Source organism: Marmota monax, unplaced genomic scaffold (assembly GCF_021218885.2).
Source record: "Marmota monax isolate L192 unplaced genomic scaffold, Marmota_monax_Labrador192_F-V1.1 WCK01_AAM20220418_F8-fsc00182, whole genome shotgun sequence".
Lineage (NCBI taxonomy): Eukaryota > Metazoa > Chordata > Mammalia > Rodentia > Sciuridae > Marmota > Marmota monax.
This window is the reverse complement of record NW_026693043.1, coordinates 2,893,586-2,911,372: the sequence shown is the minus strand read 5'-3', so window position 1 is coordinate 2,911,372 and position 17,787 is coordinate 2,893,586. Positions and strand designations below refer to the sequence as shown.

The following is a 17,787-nucleotide window of genomic DNA, read 5'->3' as shown; positions in this document are numbered from 1 at the left end:
TGATATAGAAAATTTAAGAAAAAGAAGTATGAAATAGCCATTTTGGACAGCAGGAAATTATGAACTAGTGTTTTAAAATATCATTCATTTAATTGCAGGGAGAAATCTATCAAACACAATGGTCTTAATTTCAGAGAATAGAGGCTACAATATTTGTTCTTATGACAACTAAGCAAAAGATACTGCTTAGATTGCTCTAAGTCCATGACTAAAATATTATAAATATGGAAAAAATGGCCTTGCCTTTTCTCTGCTCTGGTTGGTGAACATTCATCCAATCCATGATACTAGTTATCTATTTATTTTGCTATATATTAAAAGAGGGCAGTTTTTAGACCTTTACTCCTATGAATGTGGGTATGTGTGTATGATGCACAGTTTGAAGAAATATTAAAATCTAGGAGGTCATGTCATTATTGGAACACTTGACCTATAGATAAGTCATCTATTGAGTCAAAGGATGATGGTGTGCAAAAAGCCCCAAATTGTCAATAAGCATTTGTAAGAGGATGAAAGTTAAGAAGTAGAAGAATCATTCATTCCCAAGCCCATCACCAGATAGCAGCAGCAGGCCCAATACATGCAAATAATTTTGCACACAATCTTTGCATCAACCCTACTTGGAAAGTATAGGCCCTGTTTTATACACTGGAAAAAGGAGAAGTAAAGAAATTACTTGTCCAAGATTCACAGTGCCTAAGAGGGTGGATATGGAACCAGATTCTTCCAATTTCAAAGCCAAATGCTTTCTAAAGTGTTGTACTCATTTCTTCATTAAACAAATATTTGTGGGGCACTTGTCATGCAATAGGCGCTGTGCCAAGTACCATATATATGTTGTGTCATTTTCTATCACTGCTACTTGATGAGGTAGGGAAAAAACACTGTTACTCTTTTGCAGATCTGCAAATTGAGATTTAAAGAATGGAAAAAATTTGATTTTCTGATCACCGAGTCAATAGCAGACCCAGAATATGAAAGATGTCTAATTTTTGTAACTGCATGAAAATTTCCTTTTTTAAGCCAATGTAACATAAGGTATTAATTAAAATAATTGGATTGCCAAGGATTAGGACCCACCACTCAGCATGACATCTAGATATTCAACTAAAATCATCTAGGTTTGTTTTGTAATTTGGGGTGACTGTGCAAGTGCTCTAAAATGAACGAGGAAACTGGTTCTCAGACACATACACCCCCTAGAATAATTTTCCCTGACAGCAGTGTATATTTTTCCCTTAACTTGTTGTGTTAGTGTTAATTTTTGTGCCAGGTCTTCTTATGATACCAATCTTGATAACTGAGTCCAGGACCTCTCACTGAGATCTGGAATTTTCATTTTTTAAAAGTATATTTTTCTCAAAAATGGATTAAACCTAATAAAAGTATAAGTAATTCCATTTGATTTCCATTTGAGGCCTTGTCCTTAACAAGCATTGCCAGCTTGTTTTGGCTTTCTATTTAGTCTTTTATCAAATCACCAACTGGGTTTTGGCCAGACATGGAAAAGTTTCAACCTATCTTCAATCCGTTGGTATGGAATAACAGGAAAAAACTCTTTCCAAAAATACTTGGAGTGAAAAGTTTAAAATCGTGGAGTTCCCAAAAAGATTCTTGTGGATTTAGATGTGAACTCTGCCTCAGTTTTCCTTCTCTTGTGTTCTCCTTCTTATTGTGGGTGGTCCAATAAGGAATGAAGTATTCATTCCTGTGGAAACCCCTACTTGGGGTTCCTAACATACCCTGGGAGCTAGATGGGGCAAACTGTCTAGAGGAGGTGACACCTGAGCTGTGTTTAGGGGTGGTGGTGGTGGTGAGATAGAATAAGGTGAAATCTCAACAGAACCAAAGCTTAGAAACACTCAGCAATGTTGGGTATGAAAAGAACCATGAGGGAGATGGTGCAGTATTTGATAGTGTAGAGTAGGGAATAGACGAAGAAGCTAGAGAAACTGACAAGATCCAGGTTGTGCATTTGGGGTAAAATGGGATAAGGGACCAGAGAGACTCAAGGATGAAACCTGGGCTTTAGGCTTGAGCCCTTAGGCAGATGACTGGATCCATGTAATGAGTCAGAAAAAAAAAAAAGTTGAGAAAATGGGTGGGATTTGATTATTTGTTGGTTTCGGGATGGTCAATTATCTTTAGATTGTAAACATCCTGAAAACTGGGAATTTCCTTAGTTTCACAAAGAGCTCTACTTGGCAATAGGGAGCTGATTTTAACCAGAAAAATGGTGTCCTCTGCTGAAGCTACAATCCCAGTAAGGAAGTGAGGCCCAGATGGTAGTTGAAAGTAAGGTTTTAAACCAGAAACCACAGGAAAGTTGGGGGTTAGCTTTCTAGTGTCTCAAAATCTAATTTTAGTGCTTTAATTCAGCTCTCCAAAGCCCATGTTCAAGGCTTTCATTTTATATCTGCCTGATTCATGCTTTATCTGCTCTGCTGTTCCCTGAGGCTTTTGGGTTGTCAAACCTAGACTTGGAATGCAAAATAAAGAGAGATATTGCCACAACTTCTATAACTCTGAGACAAATCCAGGCAATGAAATTTCCAGGAGGTGACATTGAGGAGGTGGGAGATGGAAGAACCTTACAGAGCAGCCAGAAATGGGGAAGAAAATTCTTTGCAGCCAGATGGACAGATGCCTTTCTTTTCTCAGGAAAGCAGAACTCAGACTGAGACATACTTCAGCACTCCTGGAAAGTGTTTTTGGCTATCAGCCTTGCCCATGTTCCCATTTTATGTCCTCTTGCTTACTCCCTACAGGACACTTGCCTTGGTAGTGTTAGCCAGAAGAGCTATGCTTTTTTTGTTAACCTTTTCTTCATGGCCCTTTATTGATCTGTTGTCTGTTCTAGATGAATCAAGTAAAGAAAATTCTCAAAGATTCCAATTGTTGGTCATGTAAGTTGCTCACAGATTCAGCACATGCATGCATGCATGTGGTTTTGTGCAAACTTGTGTTAACAAATGGAAACATTAATATGCTAGATACTGAGCCACTTTATGTGGCTCAAGGTCACACTGTTAGGGGGGGAACTCTACAGTGCTTTCCAAATGAGACTTTACAAAGAAGAACAATCTGCTTGACCTGTAATTTTGGGGGGGTCAGTGTTTTCATGCCAGAATTGATTCCTCTGCCTCTTTTGACTTCTGTTTGAAGTGGTTTTTAAGGCCTTAAAGGACAGATTTTCACATATATGTTTTTTGAACAGCTTAAACCCATTTACATTTATACTCTTGTCACTGAGTTTCCATCCCATCTGGTCTGGGTAACCAACAGATTCAGAGCACCTGAATTGACGGGATAGAACTTCTTGTGTCTGGGTTTGTCACAACTTTTCTGTGGCATTGAGAAAAGCATCGAGGCCCTGGAGCCAGAGTGTTTCTTAGTGAGTTGGATAGTTATATAAATATTATGGACAATCCTTTAACGTTAGAGTTTAATGGCAAAAATAAACATCAGACATTCTAAAAATTCTGCAGAATTCATATCAAGCAAAGAATTTGTATAATATTGGCACTAGCTGTGTTTGTGAGTGAGTGTGTGTGTGTGGTGCTGGTGATGGAACTCAGGACACTGTGCATGTTGGGTAAGTGCTCTACCATGGAGTTATACCTCAGCCTTCTTGTTAAGTCACATCTCAGAAAGCTTTATTTCTCACCTAGGTTCTAGATCATTCACATACCCTCATTATTATGTGCTGCTCTGTGTCCAGTGGTGAGAGGCCTCCCCTTTTATTATGCTGTTTACAATTCCAAGGCTAAAACTTTGATGCCATCCGCTTATGTAATACCTGTGTGGGCCAATGCCTGTGTCTAATTCCCCAAGCCCAACAGGTCACCTGAAATAGTACTTCTGCTAGGAATGCCCCCTTTGCTTTATCACCCCTTCCCCACCAACACCTCAGTGTTCCTAGCAAGATAAGAAATGCCAGCCTCCTCTGGTTAACTAGCACTTTTATCACCATGTTATCCACACATAAATACAGTGAACAGTGAAGTTAATGTGGAAGATAAGATTCCCCATTCATTAGTTTGCTAGGGCTGCCATAATGAAGTAACACAACATGGGTGGCTTAAAACAAAATAAATACATGGTCTCACAGTTCTGGAGGCCAGAAGTTCAAGATCAAGTTGTTGATAGGATTGGTTCCTTTTGAGGGCTGTTAGGAAATCTGTTCTCTGTCCTTTCCCTAATTTCTGGTAGTTTTCTGGCCATGTTTGGCATTCCTTGGCTTGTCAGTTATCACTCAAATGTTTGCCTTCATCTTCATGTGACATTCTCTGTGTTCAAATTTCCTCTTTTTCTAAGGATACCAGTCAGATTGGATTAAAGTTAGTCACAATAGCTTCATTTTAATTTGATAATTACTGTAAAGATGACTTCTAAGCAAGGTCACATTTTTTAGTTGTAGATGGACACAATACCTTTATTTTACTTACTATTCATTTTTATGTGGTGCTGAGGATTGAACCCAGTACCCCATATGTGTTAGGCAAGCACTCTACCACTGAGCCACAATCCCAGCCTGCAAGGTCACATTTTGAGGTTCTGGGGGATTTGGAATTCAACATATGGATTGGGGTGGGGCATAATTCAACTCTCAACAGAATGCTAACCAAATTTACTCATGTGATTGTCCCTCAGCCAATTCATGGCTCCTCTGAGATGAGGGCACTCTTTCTCTTCTTTCAGGTTCCAGTGGAGGGCATTGTCCTAAGCCTTCCAGGGCCCTGAGCTCTCTCCCATCTCTGGCCTGCCTTCATCTGGATTAATGTGTTACTCTGGCATGTCCTGAAAGATTAAAGAGGGAATCTTCCCAATAATTTCTTTGTGGGACTCTATTTTTTTTGACTTTTCATATCATTATTTTCCACTTTTCTGTAACTCAGCTACATCAAATGTACTTCCGGTCTCCCCAGGAAACTCCCTTTCCAAATATAGTCACACACTGTTTAATGATGAGAATACTTTGTAGGTAATGTGTTGTTAGGAAACCTCATTATTGTGAAAACATCACAGTGCACTTACAAACTAAGCCAGCTCCAGTGTCACTAGGCAATGTCATTTTATGGTATCATCATCATATATGTGGTCCATTGTTGACCAAAGCATCATTATCCATAGCTTGACTGTACCTTATAGTCACCCTCTTCCTGCCTTTGTGGTACCTCTCCTATTAGGCTTTGATCTTTTCTAGAGGCAAGCCATGTTTTAGGCATCAGTCCCTGATAATGCACAACCTAGGACAATGATGTCACTAACAATGTTTAAATTGTTGGGAAGAAGGGAGAAATATTTTATTTTGAGGGGAAGGTTCTTTGACAAATCCACCATCAGGTTTAGCTACATTGACCAGACTAACCAGTTGCTTTAGGTATGTTTCCCAAAGCATGTAGGGAAAATTTCCACCCAGAGAAAAATCACTTCTATCCCTATCCCCCAGTAAGTTACAAAGAGGAAGAAATTATATAAACACTACATTACCTCCTGATGGAAGTATAGGATACATTAATTTAACCCTCTGACAAGTCCAGCTGAATAGAACTATTTTAACTTTTCCAGAATTTCCTAATTATAGGACATTTCAGAGAATTGTACAGTGAACTCATGTACATAGACACTAGATTGTACAATTAGCATTTTTGCTATATTTGTGTTATTTAATTGTATCCATCTTGCCATGCCTCTCTCCATCTATCAAACCCTTTTGTTTTGAGATGCATGTCAAAGCAAAACACAGACATCATGATATTTCACCCCAAGTATCTTAGCACACCTACCCCTAAGCAGCTTTGTTTAAATCAGTATTTCTTTGCCCTTCATAAGCACAAAAATCACGTTTGTATTCATTTTATTGATGTCATCCATATGTCTAACTACAAAGCACAGATGCTTTGGGTTCATGAATATACTATGTATGTAATAAAATCTCAGCTTATGTGAGATCACCATTCTGTTTCATTTAGTTTAATCACAGGCTGTAAGGGTCCTAATTTAATCACATTATTTTTATGGAATGATAAAAGTGAGAAAACTGAGGACTTCTGCCTGAGATTATACAGCCAGGAAGTGGCATGCTAGGCAGAGGGCTTTTCCTACAGAAGGGCATCACTCTGACTTGTTCTGGAACCGGGCTGTTTTCCTCCCACTGTGGTCCTTGCACATCTCTGACTGCCTTGGACTTTGTTTCACAGGCATGTTTAAGAGCCCAGGAAAGTAAAGCTCCTGAACCAGGCCCCAGCCCCACAGGCTTAGTAGGTTTCCTAGAAGATGGAGGAAAGGCCAAATAACTCATTTGTAACTCTCTTCTAGTAACTCATTATGTCACTCCAGATGTCTTGCCAATACCTACATTTTATTCTGTCCTTCTAGAATTCTTAATCCATCACCTGACATTTGGTAAAAAGGGGATATTTTAATGGAGAAGTAGGTCTCTTACACTTCATGTCATTTGTAACAGCCATCTTGTTCAGAGGGTAGGATTTGGGGAGAGGGTGAACCTCGGGGCATATGGTAGCTCTCCAGTTTTATATTCTGCCTTGAAGATGTTTGTGATTCTAAAAATGAGATTGACAATCCATAGGAGGACTACTATGGTGCTGGGGGACGTTTCATCCTCAGATCACTGTCAAGGAGACTATCATGCCATCCTATGATTATCTTCTATACTTAAAAAAGCATTTTGCAGGCTGGAAGTGTAACCCAGTGATAGAGCACTTGCCTTGCACATGAGAGGCCATGGGTTTGATTCTGAGCACTGAAAAAAAATAGAAAAGAAAAGAAAGAAAACAAAACAAAGCAAAAAAAAAAAAACAGTTTTCAATTTTCTTAAAAGAGTATATATTTATTTATTCATACACAGTGCATCTAATTCTCAAGAGTATTTGAGGCAAGCGAATTAAAAATTATAGAACTGAAGGTTTAAAATGGAATAGTATAGCCAGGTGTGGTGGTGCACACCTGTAATCCCAGCAGCTTGGGAGGCTAAGGCAGGAGAATAGCAGTTCAAAGCCAGTCTCAACAACACAGCAAGGCTCTAAGCAACTTAGAGAGATCCTGTCTCTAAATAAAAAAATATAAAATAGGCTGGGGATATGCCTCAATGGGTCAGCACCCCTGGGTTCAATCCCTGATACCAAAAAAAAAAAAAAAGAAAGAAAGAAAGGAAGAATACCTGAATAGTATAGCACACATACTTGAGAAGGACATAGCTATAATTTCTGGGTTTGTTTCTTTTATTAATGAGAAACAGTGTTGAGGTAAAAAGAAAACAAATTTTGTCTACCATGATTACAATAAACAAAAGATATTAGACTCTTTTCAAACAACAAAGGGTAAAGACAAAAGCTTGGATATGAGACAGAGACTCATTATGGTTGCTGACATTTTAGAAAAATGCAATCATTTGCATATAAAGCGTGATGAAGAAACAATTTTTATGGTTTTAGAAATATTCTGAAAGGAATGGGAAGGCAATCTCATTCTAGTATCTCAAAGGGGCTGCATCTGGAGAAAGGTTTCTATGGCAACTTACGGAAGCTTGATGTTTTCTATCCTTTTCAAGAGCATAAATCGTCCCATAGCCTGAGGCTCCAGTAAAGGTCTCCTTTATTTTACAAGATTTTTCCATTTGTTTTTGAGTTATGTATTTTTATCATCTTAGAGAAAATAGAGCAAAGGTTATCATGCTTCCAAGAAGGTTTAGAATGCTTTTTTTTCATTTTAGAGAACAAGATGTAAATAACATAATTATAGTTTTTTTCTCAATGATCAAAATGATGGTACACATCCATGTGTGTGGTCTAAATCATGTGTTACTTCAGTTTTCCCCCAAATTGTGATGAGTATGTTCCCAGAGAAGGGAAGTCAGTTTGAACTCCAGGAGGAGAAACTGTTTGGCAAAGCCCCTCTTCATGTTTAGAGGTCCAGATGCCCTAAAAAGCCCCGCTTGCTCCAAATGCTTCCAGATCTCCCTCCCTCTAATGAAAAGGTTCAGAGCTCTGGACAATGACAGGCTTCCAGTAATTTTTATCAAGATATTCTTTCCAAGAATATTAATGAAGAAAAATGTTCTGATTTTTAAATCCTGTCTGTTTCCAGAATTTATTTTATCTTAAAATTTTATTTATATTTATTTATTTTTGCAATACTGGGAATTGAACCCAGGAGGGCTTTACTACTGAATTACATCCCTAGCCTCTTTTAGTTTTTTTTTTTTTTTTTTTTTGAGACAAGGTCTCACTAAGTTTCCAAATCTTGCCTTGAACTTGTAATCCTCTTGCCTCAGTTTCCTGAGTAGCTGGTATTACAGGTGTATACCACTGTGCCCAGCCAGATTTTATTTAACAACATAAGCCTTGTTATATTACAGGAGGTAATGTGGCTGATGGGGCCCAGAAACATAATGAGATTTCAGACCTGGCTCTGCTCTCACTGTGTGACTCTGAGTAAGCCCTTGAATCTCTGAGCCTCTATTTACTAATCTGAGAAATAGGCATGATGATGTCAATCTCATGGAGTTATTGTTAAATACTGAACGTGTGGGTGTGGGAGTGTTGGGAACTGTGTAGTGCTGCACAAACATGAGGTAGTTCTTCTTATGAGGTGGTTGTCTTTTTTCCAGCTGAAAAAATTCAAGAGATTCCATTACTCAGTATCAATATGCCTAAATATTTTTGTTTCTTGGACTGTGTTAAAATAACTTATGCTTGGGCTGTGGCTGTGGCTCAGTGGCAGAGTGCTTGTTTAGCATGTGTGAGGCACTGAGTTCAATTCCTCAGCACCACATAAAAATAAATAAATAAAATAAAGGCATTCTTTCCTTCTACAACTACATTTTAAAAAATAACCTGTGTTTATATAGAGAATACTGTAACCACTTATTTATTTATTGAAATGTAATTGTCATCTTTGTTGAAGGATATTAGATACATTCATTCAACAAACATTTAAGTGCTAACTGTGTCTCAGCATTGAGAAGAAAAAGAATAGATAATTAAAATCTTGTTCAGAAAATAAGCTTCAAGGGCACCTGGGTGATGTAGTAAAACGGGGATGGAATCCAGCCCCCACTCTGCCAGCCAAGCCTTTTGCACCCATATGGGCTGCATCTTTTTTTTTTTTTTAATTTGCCTGCCAGGAATGTGTGCTTTCTTATAATTTACACAAAGGCATGGAATGTGCCAGCAGCAGCCTTGATGCTTGCTTGTGTGGTGCATGATGTTAAAAGGAAGGTTTTTGATGTTTCACTGCTACATATGCTGGTGTATTTATTATCTGGATTTGAATATTGGCTTTGCCACCTGCTAGCTGTGTGACTTTAGGCACATTACTTGGCCTCTGTGTTTCACCGTTTACATCTGCCCACATTGTAATATTGTTGGGATGAATAAGTTCTTGTGTGTAAAACACCTAGAACTGTCACACAATTGGTTCTCAAAATGTTAGCCATTTCAATGATGGCTTTACCTGTCCAGGGTCTCTGCAACTAAAAGTTCAACAACAAACATCTGAATTCTCCCTACAAATACCACTTTCCTGCAATGAATTTAACTTCAGGTGGGGATATTTTTCTTCTTATTCCAGACCTTTTTATGGGTGTTTGTGTTAAATAACTAAAAAAGCATTCTCTTTGGAGACATCAAAGAATTTCAGTTCTTTGATCAGAAGGTTGCTTGGTTCTTTCTAGAATTTCCTCAGAAAACCATTGCTTTGTCAGAAGTGACAGAGATGATGGGTGCTATTTGCATATTCTCCACTTTTATAGGTCCTGAGAGAATGCCTGTATAGTTTTTCAAAGTTACAGGATTAGAGATTCTTTGGGGATACAGTGAATTTCATTGTCCCTTTCAGATACAATGGTTCTTCCCTCCTTTTGGTAACTTTAAACTGGGAAAAGGTCCTTACATGGTATCAAAGTACTGCTATTTCATAATATTTTCAAGGCAATTAACTTTGCATTTTAAAGTGTTTATAATTTTTTTGTTAAATATCACATTTTGATATGAAAAGCATGAGAAACAGATTGACCATGCAAAAAATGAGGCAGGGGTTGGTTTTGATTTTATTTTCTCTCCTCATCCTAACTTCTCCACTGCTCTGAAGACACTTTAATGGGCCCCTTCCATTGTCTCCTCCACTGTATATTTGCTAGTCTCCTCTAGGATCTAACTTGGATTACTTTCTATGGCACATAACTGGAAACACAAAATGCTAATAATCTTATGAATCACTGATTTCTGGGTCTTCAAAATAATTTGGATGTCTAATCATAATTGTTGTACTCATTGCTTAGACAGAACTCTTTCAAAATAAACTACTCAAGGAGATGCAATATTTGTATAATTTCATGGCATTAGGTATTACTCTATTATTATTTATGTATGATTTATGTAGGATTATTTATGCAACAGCCTGTCAGGGGCACATAGGGACAGCTTCTGGAAGTGCTGAATGATTATTTGTTTATGAAATATTAATGGATCCTGCATATTAAATTTGAGTTTCATTGGCTTTTCAGAAGTACAAATTGACTATAAACTTGCTCATAAATTGTTTGTAAAAGTTAAAATGTATTTAAGAGAAAGTCTGATATTTTAAGATTCTTATATTTAGATACAGAGCACAATGTTTTAAGACTCTTTGTCAGGATGAGTGTACAGATTTATTGTAATTTTAATTTTTCCATTTTTGGTCCAAAGATAGTGGCCAAGAATTCAGGTTTGGAGTTGAACTTTGACTCTGCCATTTACTAATTTCATAACCTATGGCAAATCACCATTCTCTTCTTCTTAAAATGAGGATTAAAAATACTTACTTCTTGTCCTCATGGTGAGGATCAAGTGAGTTTTGGGTGTAAATTATTGCACACAGAACCAAGTAAATGCTTCATGCTTTATGGTGGTAGCTGTTAATATTGTGGGTATTAAAAAACAACATTTATTACATTATATTGTTAAACTATTGTGTTTAAACTGTGCAAATTACATTGTCTAGTATTTGTAGGGCAGCTATGTCTCTACTACTTTATGAAATTTTTTGGCAGTGCTATTTATTGCCCTTGAAAATTCCCAGACTTCTCAGAGAATGTACCATCCCTCATATTTTTGTTTCTATGGCGAAATGTGTTAAAAGTTCCAAACAACCAACATAGAAAAGAATGCTTGGGGAAAAAATAACCCTTTTGAAAGTTGTCTGCTTATTCTTTGAGCAGTCAAACCCTTAATCTTTTTATCAGTCATCACTGAGGGTTCTCTGGACAGTTATGTCTTTTTGGCAATCCAAACTGCCTTCTGGCCAGACTCCCAAACTGTCCAATTTCTTCTGTATCTAAAAAAAAATCCTTCCTCCTAAAATGCAGGGACTTCCTTAAGCCAGTCAATTATTTTTCAAATCAATCTTTAACAGTAAGTGCCCAACCAGCATTTTTTATGGGTGCATTATAATTAAACTTAAATGTGAGGTTTGTTATGCCATATTTATACATGCACATGACGTAATTTGATTAAAAGTCCCCAGGACTTTCCTTTTCCTTCCCTTCCACCCTCCCCAGACCCCCTTGTTCTATATTCCCTATGGATCTCCTTTCTATTGTCATTATGTTTATTATTTTAATTCATACCAACAAGCATTTTAACCAACCCCCCAGAAATATTAGTGAGAGAAATGGCAAGTTATTTTTGACAAAATACTTTCGTGTTGCCTATTTAAATATATTTTTGAAATTTTGTATTGAGAATATTTTAAGGCACATGAGCAGAGAGAACTCTGTTCAGTGGTTTGATAAGCCTCTTGTTTGTTCTAATAACTGTTTACATTTCGCACCAGATGTTATTGGGTAATTGCATTTATTCAAAAACAGTACCTTTTGTGGAATCTAATATGCTAGTGTATATGCCCAATGTTGTATTTCTTTCTCAACCCTTTTGTTTAAGCCTCAGCATGCTCCTGCCATTTATCTGAATTCACTGATAACAGCTGTTACTATGGTTGCATGTTATTTCATTTGTTGAACTGATGCTTGATAAGAGAAATGTCATTGAATTGTCTGCAATCCTGAATTTAAAAAGAAGAGGTGTTTTTCCCCCTCTTATGGAGGTAAAATTAGGAAACAGGAGTTAAAAGTCCAAGCCCTCTATTTCTAAATCTAGGTTGAGCAATGCTTGTGTGTTTGTGTATACTGCATGTGGGCCAGGACTTTGGGACCCATTATCGAGCCCCCAACTAGAAGCCTGAGCCCTGCCCCCAGGGGTAGCAATGGAAAGAGGCATTAATTCAAATAATGAAATGTCAAATTACCCTCTCTGAAAAATGGGTTTCTTCTCTTAAGATCACCAAGAGATGGTGACTGAAGCCTTGGTTCATTACAGTTTTACACATGGGCTAATATTTTATGTTCTAGGGATTCTTACCAACCCACATGATTCAAGTATATCTTCAAAGCACATTGATTCAAATAAAGTGAAAATACCTTTTGAAATGTAATTTCTCCCAGTAGCAAATATTGAGAGATATAATCAACCGATGAGGATAGCCGAGGTGGGGCAGTGTAGTGATTACAAACTCAGATGCTGTATCGGAGCTGGCTTTGCCACCTATTCTATTATGTGGCCTTGGACACTTAATTTTGCTTCCGTTTCCTCTGTCATAAAATGGGACTGTTCATAGTACTTTATCTCACTGGATGGTTACAATAATTTGTTGAATTAATATATTTTAAAATTTGGGCCAGGCATGGTGGTGCACACCTATAATCCCAGCGGCTCTGGAGGCTGAGATAGGAGGATTGCAAGTTCAAAGCCAGCCTCAGCAATGGCAAGGTGCTAAGCAACTCAATGAAACCCTGTCTCTAAATAAAAAAAATACAAAATAGGACTGGGGGTGTGGCTTAGTGGTCGAGTGCCACAGAGTTGAATCCCTGGTACAATTTTTTTTTTTTTAATTTGGATGGGGGATCCTGGGGATGAAACCCAGGGCCACATGTATACTAGGTGAGTGCTCTACCACTGAGCTATACCCCCAGCCTGAATTGATATACTAAAACATTTAGAATAGTGGTTTAAGTGTAGTGAGCATTATACAAGTATTAGCTATTTTTAATAGAAATCTTTTTTTTTTCACCAGTGAAATCTAAAAGTCACAGAATTCTTAGTACTGTGAAACAACTCTGAAACTGTTTTATTTATCTATAAAGCACAACAGTTCTTGGCCTTTCCTTGATTTCTTTTGGTCCCATGAAGCAAACGAGGAAGGTAATTGGAATTGAATAAATTAAATTTATCAGAAGAGCACTAGAGCTCTGTTGTTGGAAGAAACTCTTGCTACTATCTGTTAAGAGTAGTTTTATCATAGTTGTAATTTATTTTTTATGCCTTGTCATGCTAGGGATGGAACCTATGGCCTCCCATATGCCATCAAGTGCCCTACCAATGAGTTACAATCTAAGCCTAACAGCAGTTTCAAAGATGCAAGATGTTTAGAGTTCTAATACCAAAGAAACTATATCTCAGATGTATTATTACCAAAGATAATATATATATATATATATATATATATATATATATATATATATATATATATTTAATTTCAGTAAATATTAAGCCATGTGAATGAATACACACACACACACACACACACACACACTATGCTTTGTGCTTCATGAAAATTCACTGAGCTCTATGCTAAAATAGGTGAAATTTACACTTATCTCAATAAAACTGTGATTTTTATTTTCTGATACCAAAGTTTGAACCCATGGGTGCTACTGAGCTACATCCCCAACCCTTTTTTAATTTTTTTTTTTTATTTTGTGACAGGGTCTTGCTAAATTGGTTAGAGCCTCATTAAATTGCTGAGGCTGGCCTCAAACTTGTGATTCTCCTGCCTCAGCCTCCTAAGCTGCTGGCATTACAGGTGTGTGCTACCATGCCTGGCTAAAACTGTGAATTTTTAACAGCTAGGTCCATGCTGGTGAGAATGAAAAGCTAAATGTGTATATAAATGTAGTCATTCTTTAGTGATGGAACACATTTTGGAATTAGGATGTAGAAGGAGAAAATTATGTGTATATATTTGTTGTAGATGGTCACACAATACCTATATTTTTATTCATTTATCTTTTTATGTGGTGCTGAGGATCAAACCCAGGGCCTCACAAATACTAGGCAAGTGCTCTACTACTGAGCCACAACCCCAGCCCAGAAGGGGTGACTTTTTGGTTTTGAAACTTTATGTCAATTTCAAAAGTCTGATTTAACAGTAAATTCCAAGACTTCACATATCATTTGAAAGCCAAGTTTGCCCCAGTTGATTGATTTTTCAGATGTACTCTAAGAATGAAGTCAGTGTCCAGCCTTGGACTTGTATCTGCTGTAGGGTGTATGATTCTCTCTTGAGTGTGGCCTTGCTTGTTTTCATTTACATTGTCACATCTGTAATTTAGTTATTAAAGTAGACATTTTGATATAGTGACTGAGGATGTTTTTCAGTTTTGAGATTCAAAAATGAAATCCCTTTTATTCTTTCTAGAAATATCAGTTGGTTTCCCAGACTTAGACTCTGGGCCTATATTGAGAAAACCTATCAAACTGGAGGTTGAAGGTAGTGGTCGGCCATGTGTGTGAACCAACATGAATGTTTTTCATGGGCCATTAGCATAAGGAGCTTGTCTGGAGTCCTTGTAAGGTATTTAATCCTAATGTCTTATTGTACTTTCCCCCAGGTATGGCAGCAGCCAAACTTCTGCATGACTCTGGCCTAAATGTCGTGGTTCTAGAAGCCCGGGACCGCGTGGGAGGCAGGACTTACACCCTTAGGGTAAGACACTAATGATGGGGTGAGACTGTTTTTTGTTTTTTGTTTTTTTTTTTTTGGTTTTTGTTTTTCCTGAAAGCCTTTAATTCCATTTGATTCTTAAAGAGAAGTTAATACTCAGGAAAAATTGGCACAATCTCACTTACTGTCTTTTGTTTCTCTCTTTTGGTGCTATGAATGGAACCCAGGACCTTGCACATGCTTAACACATGCTCAAACACTGTGCTACATTCCCAGCCTCAGCCTCTCTGTTAACTTGCGTCCCTTTCAATTCTTTCTTCTCCCCTTTTAGTCCTCTCACTTCATGATATATTACATCATAGAGTTAGGACTGGGGCACAGGGAACTAGGGAGGGTATGCATATGTCTGTGTTTGAAGTAAAAAGAAGAATATTACAAGTCCATACTCTTCACCTCTGACTGCGAGGCTTCTCTAGAACCAACATAATTATTTCAATCACACAAGTTAAACTTTTATTTTGGTCTCATTTATTATTTATGTATTTATTTTAAAATTTATGTTATTTTAATCAACAACTGTTGTGAATAATGGTGTTCAGAAATATCTTGCCTATTCAATATTAAAGCAAGTTTTCTTTAAATTAAAGATTGATTTAAGTGGGGCATGGAGACACATGCCTGTAATCCCAGTGACTCAGGAGGCTGTGGCAGGAGGATCATGAGTTCAAACCTAGCCTCAGCAACTCAGCGAGGCCTTAAGCAACTCAGTGAGACCCTATCTCTAATAAAATATTATAAAATGGCTGGGGATTTGGCTTGGTGATTAAGCACCCCTGGGTTCAATCACTAGTACCAAAAAGAAAAAAAGAAGATTGATTTAGTAAATATTAAGCCATATGAATGAAATACAGTGGAGTTGTGAACAGAATCCAGTTTTCTATGATACCTCAAAATGTCTATATAACCTGTGAAATGCCATTTTGTTTATTTGGGGACTTTTTAAGTTTAGGGGTATTTTCACAAATATTTTTTTTCCATGGGGTAACAGAACCAAAAGGTTAAATATGTGGACCTTGGAGGATCCTATGTTGGGCCAACCCAGAATCGTATCTTAAGATTAGCCAAGGAGCTGGGATTGGAGACCTACAAAGTAAATGAAGTTGAACGTCTGATCCACCATGTAAAGGTAAGGCCAGATGTTAAAGGACTTGAAATACTCTATTAGTATCCCCCTATATGAGTTCCAGATCATTCTCTCAGAGAACCTTTTTCATTTATGGATGATGCATATATATTTTAGAAATTCAGCCATTCTGAGAATTAATTTGTTATTATGAAAGGAGAATTAGGTGGAAATTCTAAACCTATTTAGGAAGGTTATTGACAAACTGGTATCCTCCATTTGGTAAAATGCTAATTTCAGTAAAAAAAAATGTCATTTATTTATTAAATATCTAAATACCCATGCCACTTTCATGTTATATAAAAATCTGTGTACAGTTTTACAAATGCTGCCTTAGACTTTATATTATAAATACTGTTTGCAATACAGCTCATGGTGTATTTTGAAATTTTATTATTATATCGTATGTCAGTTGAAGTTATTCTTCTTTGAAGGTTGATGTAAAAGTGGCTCAAGTCCCAAATCCCATATTTTTCAGGGTAGTTCCATTGATCTCCCCATGATTTCTGTCAGTGTTTTGGATGCCTCATTCTCATGATCAATTATGGCTCATTGTTCCTGCTTCCATGACACCTGTGCTCATTCACATTTCAAGTTCTGTGACTCTTTTTTTTCCTCTTCTGTATGCCAAACTGAGATCATAGTCACCTCTTCATCTTGGTTTTTCTCAAAACCACCCCAAACATTTTTGTGCAATAGATGCAACTGAAGTTTTGAGCAACAGAGGGCTTTTTTTTTCAATGTTTATTTTTTAGTTGAGTTGGACACAATACCTCTATTTTATTTATTTATTTTTATGAGGTGCTGAGGATTGAATCCAAGGTCTTGCATGTGCCTGGTGAGTGCTCCACCGCTGAGTCACTACCTTAGCCCCAACGGAAGGCTTTTGAGTGGCAGAAACCCAAACAGCTTAGAACTGCATATTGGACATTCTAATAACCCCTCATACCAAAAGACACCTGAGGATTTCTCACTGGTCTTGTTTCTGTGCAGATTCCAGTCTCCCACTATGTTGCTGGTCCTCAAATTCTCTTCACATCTCCTTGATCCACTGTGTTCCCAGAATGCTTGCTTTGGTCCCAAAACTCACAGATACTCTATGACAATAAAAGAGGCACTTATTCAGGGCCCCACCCTGGGGTCCCACAGAAGAACTGGCAGAGGTTTTGAATTTCACCCTTTCTTTTCTTTTCTTCACTTGTTCCAGAGGTATAAGTCAGCAACGTAAAGACATATTTTGCACAGGTACAAATCATCCCCTTAGAAGACACTGAGGTACTGGGGATATAGCTCAGTGGTGGGGCATAGGTTTAGCATATGCATGGCCCTGGGTTCTATCCCCAACACTGCAAACACCAAAACAACAAAAAATAAGAAAATAGCAACAGTTTCAATTTACATAACAATTTTTTCACTTATATTTATGAGTGATGGTATCAAGAAGGACAAATAACAGACCATACATTATGAATCACTTAGCAAAACAGGAACTAAGCTTTTAACTTAATTTGGCATAATGTAGTTATAAATAGATATTTTGGTTAACATTCAAATTTTGTTTTATAAGCCTTTTCTTGCTTCTAGTAGGAAAAAAAGACACAAATTAGAAATGAGAATATAGCATTGGTGATAGTGTCATTTCTTGAACAACAATCAGCAGTTTTTAGTAAATATCCATCGTGGGGTTTCTTTCTTTTTTTAAAAAAATGTAGATCATATTGACTGATTTTTAAAATGTCTTCCTTATTTTACACATATGACTTGCTGAAATTGACTTCTCAGACACTAGGATGTCATAGATTCCCCAGGCAAAGGATGTAATC

The 17,787-nt window shown here is 37.3% G+C and overlaps 1 protein-coding gene across 1 annotated transcript in view; it reads left to right on the top strand.

The window, feature by feature from the left end:
* Maob (monoamine oxidase B) overlaps window positions 1-17,787 on the top strand; it is a 110,495-nt gene that overhangs the window by 29,986 nt on the left and 62,722 nt on the right. The window contains exons 2-3 of the mRNA XM_046453856.2: window positions 14,729-14,823; window positions 15,830-15,967. Of these exons, the coding sequence (XP_046309812.1) occupies window positions 14,729-14,823; window positions 15,830-15,967 (233 nt within the window). The remainder of the gene's footprint in view (window positions 1-14,728; window positions 14,824-15,829; window positions 15,968-17,787) is intronic.